We start from the raw sequence: 7,468 nt of genomic DNA on the forward strand, positions 1-7,468 counted from the left end.
TCTGAACCACGACTTGTCACCGCCAGTCTGAACCACTTTCCATCTGAACCACCGTTTGAACTATCGTGGACCACTATCGATCTGAACCACTCTGACCACTGCCATTTGAAATACTATGGACCACCATAGATCTGAACCATCGTGGACCATCACCGATCTAAACCACCGCCGACCACCATTGATTTAGTAACGTCATTTGGCTTATGATTATATTTAGGTTTTGTATTTATATTATTTTGTATATTAAATAATTATCTTATTAAAGTATATTTTTAGATTTAAAAAAATTAAAATTTTAAAAAAAGGGCATTTTGGTCATTTACCAATATTTCATTCCAATTTCAAAGCTAGATTATGTGAACCAAACAAACAAATTCCAATTCCTTAACAAATTTCATTCCAATGTCTGCCAACCAAACAAGTGGTCAAACCTGACAACATTCTATTCCAATTCGTTTAAAGTCAATTTTTTTAATTGATTTCATTTTATCCAAAAACATTTAGCGAACCAAACACCACCTAAGGATTTCAAAATCCCATGTGTAAAGGATTTCAATTAAGTCCTAGAATTTCAAATCCGGACAATCCAACAAACCAGACATGGGATTGGAATGGATTTGAAATGCAAATCCTCCAAAATCCATTCCATTCCTTCAAAACAAATGGGACCTAAGATTTTCTTTCTAAATATTGATTCGGATGCTAATTGTATTATTCTACAAATCCGATAGTTAATTAAGACCAACACAGGGTTTACTGTATTTCACAACTAACTTGTTTTTTATTTATTTTCTTTTACATTTTGTGGTTACAATGATTAATTAGATCTTTAAAATTTTGTTGATTTTCATTAATCATTTGTTCTATGTGTTTCTTGATGAGTTATGTTATGATTTTGTAGGGTTACTGTTCATAATATCACAAGCAGAAAAATGACTTTGATTAAGATATACTGACCATAATTATAACCTTTTTTTTTTATCTGTTAAAATTTGCTTAACTAAATTCATATATTAAAACGTGCTTAACATATATTAAAATGACTTGTACCATTGTCATCATGTTCTGCAGATAGATTTTTAAGTTTTTTCAATGTTTTCACATTTTACTGAATTTGTGAGGTATGAATACCAAGAATTATGTATCTACATTTACTTATTGAACGATGTTGGTTTTTGCTACAGGTTGCCTCCTGATAGTGTACAATCACATAACCAAAAATGTCGATGATTTTCAGGCACGAACTGTGTCTTACTGTATCTGCTACGTCCTCTATTTGTGTATGTTTATATATAGTATATAGTTATCAGATGTTACAACATGCATTCTGATTTTTAAGAAACCAATTATACTCCCCATGATTACTGAATAGTTTGTTGTCCAAACATTTTTGTATGATTTTTAACATAAAAGATCTCTACATGTATCTTAAAGCATTCTCGCTAGAGTGGCACTTCGGAAAAGTTTCCATTTAGATGTAAAAGTTCATCAATGGATGCTTAAGAAGTTAGAAAAATATGTACATCTTTGGTGGTCACTTGAAACTGGTCGGAGATGAAACAAGTGCTACTTTGAATTGTTTTGCTACAACATTTATATAAAAATTTCAGTTGTTAGAGGGTATCTCAGTATAGACTTATGTTTGATGTGTATGGGTCACTAATTAAAGGCAACATCTGGCTTCGGTGCAGCAGCAGCTTCGACTCTTTCAAAGGAAGGATTTTGTGTGGTTCTTGGTATGTTATATTTCTCATGTTCTGCTAGTGTCATCGTGCTCTTGTTTGACATGGCCAGAAAGACACCTCGATATAGAGATGTTGGGTTCAAGAATGTGCTTAATTGTTGTACTCAAGTTCTCCCATTGTAATTGTTTTTGTAATAGTTAGCCTTTGTTAATTTCCTAGTATAAATAGGTTTTAGCTGGTTAATTGTAATTAGTTTAGATTAGTTGTTGTTAATCACTTTGTAAATTCTCTCAAGAAATACAATATTCAACTTTGGTGAAAATCTCTCTACTCATCTCAATTGTTCTTGAAGGATTAATCTGATTGTATATGGTTTTTGGGATTATCAAGAGAGCATGTGAAATATCACATATCTTAACGTTCCTTACTATTTGCTTTCTTTCTCCTTTCAATGCCTACATTGATCTATTTATGAGTCCATGTAGGTATGTCTGAATCAATTATGTTATGTTTTCATACATGTTATTTTAACATCTCATTTGTTTTCTTTCCTTTTTCGTATTCTTTCTTATTGTGTTTCACTGTATGACAAACATTTTATAATATGCCTACTTTTGTTGGAAATGGAAGCATAATAGACTAAGGTGCCATTTACTAAACGCTTATCGAATAAGCACTTATCAAGTCATATTACTTTACCAAATGAATATGACAAGGACTAAGAATCTTAACCGGTAAGAGCGAAGACAATAATCAAGAGTCTTACCCGGTAAGTGAGGGTGATGACTCTTACCATTGTTAGCGCTTACCGGGATAAATTGTTGCATACGATGCGTTTTAGTGAATAAAATCTTATCCAGTAAATAAGCGATAGTGGTGAATTTTACCGGGTAAGTATTTAAGTAAACATCCCTTTAAATGTTCTCTAAGCTATAATAAGGTGTGTAGTTATAGCTGTTATTCGTATGATATTGAAATATGATTTCTCTGCATATGAAAAAATATAGAAAAAAATTGTTGTTTTCTTGTCGGAATTGGTAGCCGTTTTAGATGTGTGACTTCGGTTGTGCAACCCAAGTTCGCTTTGTGGAAGTCCCGTACAAGAAAAGAAATTACGTTACAGTTTGGCGACCTAGGTTGTGCGACGTTAAGTCACTTGGCTAGGTTGCATAGGAGTATTTTGGCTACCATTATAGTGCGGACTAAGGTAGCATATATGTAGGTCGCATTGAGTGATTGACGAGATAAATGGGATTTTAGGGATCATTTAATGTGTGAGATCATTGTAAGACTTCGATTATATCGTTTTTCAATGGTTTGTGTACATTTTGACCTAATTTGGAGGATTGTATGTAGACTTGGATATAAATCCCAACAATAGTGTAAGCATATCTGCTAAAATAATTACAATTAGTAACAATACGGAGAATGTTATATCGTTTTATTTTTTGTAACGTCATAAAAACTAGTTGTATTTTAAAGTTTGTTCTCAATAATGATAGTTTACAATCTTGTAGCTTGAAAAATGTTATCACATTCTAACCAAATTTTATCATTAAACTTAGTGACATCTGAAGTAAATTTAATTTGGACACATTAATTCCATAACTTAATTATATATAAAAAAAATAGTACGGTTTAAGAAAATGGCGTCGAAAAAGTTATTCACATGTAACAACGTGGATAAATCGTTTATTGGTTGTTATATCATCGTTTGTCACATCGGTAATATACCAACAAAAATGGTAAATCAATCAAATAAAGAATCTTACGGATACCACGAGAAGATAAATTAAACTTTGCAAAATCTAAAACATTTATCTTTCTTTTCTCTTAATCTTTTTTGTATCGCGTTTGCTATCATCCGTGTCGTTATAAAAAAAAAAGGTCGAAATTAAGATGATTTATATATGTGTGATAAGGTTAATAAATTCAATCGGATAACAAGTGAGGATATCGGTCGGTGCATCTTTCTATCCACATTACTTTTACCTATGGAAGAAGCTTCAAATTAGAACTAACTGCTCGTGATGGGTATATAAGCTTAGAATTGAATTCTTGTTGTGATCGATGACAAGAAAGACATGCATAGTCCAAGATTCCTTGGTCATCATATATGGAGTGAAAGAGCTCTGGATTTGACCCGTCTATCACTCAGCCTTCGCCATTGGTCTTCTATCATGTGAGAATCGTGATATGTTAAATTCATCACATCTCCAAGAGAATATGTTTGTGTGTGAGGCAGGTTGTGGTGCCACATCCTAGGTTTTCTAACTCCAAAAATCCCTATAAATACCAACACTACTTCCATGCAAACCAATACATCAAGAAACCCCATCAAGAAATTGACCACAATTCCTGTTTTTATATGATGCCTAGGGAGAGGGACCCGTTGGTCGTTGGACGAGTAATAGGAGATGTTCTCGATAACTTTACCAGGTCTATAGACCTTAGTGTATCGTACAACGATAGGGAAGTCAACAATGGATGCGAGCTACGACCCTCTCAGGTTGTTAGCCAACCTAGGGTTGATATTGGAGGTGACGACCTCCGTGCCTTTCACACTTTAGTACGTTTGGTTCCCATTTCATCGTTCGTTCATCCTTCTTTTTCATTTCCATGGCATCGTTTCTCCTAGAATTAAATTCACGATAATTAAAATACTTCTTTTGTTACATTATTACTGTTTTAGGTCATGGTGGATCCCGATGCTCCTAGTCCTAGTGACCCTAACCTTAGGGAATACTTGCATTGGTACGCATACGCTCTTCTCTAATCCTCTCTTTTTTCTAAAAACCTAAAAGGATCGACCTGGTAACGACCTTCCGATCACGAAAGGGTTTCTAGTTTAAAATGTAATACGATACATTACCTTTTCCTAGTCGGTTTTCTTCAACTCGAGTAACTAAAAGTGAAAGAAACTATAACTAGAGTGGCAAAATTGAAAGGAATAAAAAGTATAGGGACATATAAGTTACTTTCATGGCTTTCAATTGGCTACCACATAAACAAAAAAGCAAGCTTCCATATACAAGGTTCTCTCTTCATTCTGCAACTGATCCATCGTCAGCCATCATCTATCTGTCTACTATTATACCTTTTGCTTTCCATCTTTATTTTCATACCACTTGTTGCTTCACAAAACAATTGGCTTGAATCTCGAAAATTCGAAACCAATATATATATATATATACATATATATGTATACAAATATTTGTCAAAAAAACATTCCCCTTTTCTATCTCATATTTTATGTTATTCCTGATTGGTGTACTCTTTTGCTTTTTCTAACACTTTATTCCCTGTAAACCACATAGGTTGGTGACTGATATTCCAGCGACCACAGGGGCACGTTTCGGTGAGTTTTTTTTCTTTATCATTTCACATCCAACTACTGTTCAAATTGTTCGCGATTCAGTTGTTCCGCTAGCCTTTATACGGATCCTTTATCTTTGCGTCTAACCCGACCAAAATGGACCACAAGATGCATAAAAATGCCCTCATTCCAAGTTTTTCTGTTGATTGCTACATACTTGGGTTTGATTCCTTTTTTCTTAAAAACCCGGAAAAAGTGAGCAAAAAGAGGGACATAATTTCGCAAACTTTCACTAAACGTAGACTCGTGTTTTAATTTCTTAGAAATCTTGCTTTCGGAATTCCAAATACAAGATTTCCTTTGCTGATATCAATAATTATGACTCATTGTCAAACGCTTTCATACGGAATGAAAGTCGAATTTTGAGGCTTGTCCATGTAAAGTGAAAACTATAGGCAATATATACACTCGACAGGATAGGAATGGCATAAAGCACTCACTCTTCTATAAGTCATCCAAGAATCTTTTCTACCCAACCAAAAGGAAAAGATATATCCAACCCAAAAACAAATCAATTCACTTAATTATAACATATACATCCCACTTAACCAATATGCTGTCTTAATTTGAGTCACGTCAACTCTGTCTTTTTTAAGCTAAAGCAGATATATGAACTCTTATTCTCATCAAAAGTGTCACGAGAGCATGTTCATAATGTCCTCATATAAAGTTTCCTGCTCTATTTCAGTTGGGTTCTAATCATTTCTAGACCGAAAACCCTAAATTTTGCATAGTTTATATGTAGGAAACAAGGGTTTTGCGTGAAATTTCTTACCCATAATATTACCGACTGATTACATATAATTAAGCAACTTAATTCATGTATTTTCATATATAGCTAGTTAGCATCTAATTCGATTTCTTATAAACTGAGTGTAGGTCAAGAAGTTGTGTGCTACGAGAGTCCAAGGCCATCAATGGGAATTCATCGTATGGTTTTCGTGTTGTTCCGACAGTTGGGGCGGCAAACCGTCTACGCCCCTGGATGGCGCCAGAACTTCAACACGAAAGACTTTGCGGAAGCCTACAACCTTGGTTCTCCGGTGGCTGCCGTCTATTTCAATTGCCAGCGAGAAAGTGGCTTCGGTGGACGACGGAGATAAGACAAAGGCATGTCCACAGCATGCAACTACTCTTTAACGCTGTTGATGGCATGCACATCATACTATATTTACCCTTTCTTATATCTTTTATATATATATATATATATATATATATATATATAAATGTAACTTATATATATAGAAGAATAGTTATTAAGGAATAAGAATACTACGAGCGAGGTATGATGGAGTTGTAAGACGTAGTTTGGAATAGAAACAAAAGGAAAAATATAATAAAATGGAATGAAATAAACATATATCATTAATTAGTAGCAATCTCCCCTTCGTTATTGTTTGATGATATGTGTAGACTTGGCATCATTGAGACCAGACCACCTTTTTACACTTGAAACTTCACAGCAAAATGCTGTGATTTACAGTGTTTTTGCTGTGAAGGTTCGACTTTTTTTTAACCTTCACAGTGTTTTTGCTGTGAAGTTTCAAGTGTAAAAATATGGTCTCGTAAAAACAGGCTCGTCTCACGTGAACCCAACCCGATATGTGTATATACTTCTTTTATGTTCTATCAATATATACCATAATATATATTTTCAGCTCTATCTAAGATAAGTAGAAGACATTTCGTTGTATTAGAAACTTGCAATGTACTCCTCCCATTGTATCCCGAAATCATCAGGAAGCGTACGTAACGTTTGAATAATTAATCGTATCCCGTTGATAACACATATGATCGGAAGATCTAAATAATTATCCTCTTAATTGAAGTTTAGCATATTTTAAACACACATGATCTACCTCTAAAATTCAAAAATTAATAGATTATGTCAAGTGTCAATTCAAAGAAAATTTAAGAATACATAATATTTGCTCTATCATAATTAACTATCGTTATAAAAACTATTACTTGAATAATGATCTAACTTTTTAAAATGAAGTGATTTGGATGTAATAATTTGAGTATAGTTTAGAATATAGAAAACTTTTAAATTATTCGACATATATGTATATATACACTACTAAAAAATGGGGTTTTTCCGACGGCAAAATCCGTCGGAAAAACAACTTTCCGACGGATTTCCGACGGATTTAGCCGTTGGGAAAACCCCCGCCGCTAAATGCCTTTTCCGACGGAATTTCCGACGAATTTGTATTTTCCGACGGATATGTCCGTCGGAAATCCGTCGGAAATTTTTTTCATATATTAGTAATGTCCGGGTTAATTAGAAGTAATCTAAAACAGGATTTAGATTTTCCGACGGATTTCCGACGGAAATTCCGTCGGTAATTATATTTTAATTTTTTCTAACTTATAATATGAAAATATTTTTATTTTTATTTTTATT

General features: G+C 33.7%; 1 protein-coding gene across 1 annotated transcript; it reads left to right on the forward strand.

The window, feature by feature from the left end:
• The first annotated feature begins 4,053 nt into the window (after positions 1-4,053).
• LOC112513697 (protein HEADING DATE 3A-like) lies at positions 4,054-6,164 on the forward strand. Its single transcript, XM_025120041.1, has 4 exons — positions 4,054-4,254; positions 4,378-4,439; positions 5,003-5,043; positions 5,941-6,164. Exons 1-4 carry the CDS (start codon positions 4,054-4,056, stop codon positions 6,162-6,164), a joined length of 528 nt encoding a protein of 175 aa, XP_024975809.1.
• Positions 6,165-7,468: the final 1,304 nt, after the last annotated feature.

This window comes from Cynara cardunculus (assembly GCF_001531365.2).
Source record: "Cynara cardunculus var. scolymus isolate 2C chromosome LG 1, CcrdV1, whole genome shotgun sequence".
NCBI lineage: Eukaryota > Viridiplantae > Streptophyta > Magnoliopsida > Asterales > Asteraceae > Cynara > Cynara cardunculus.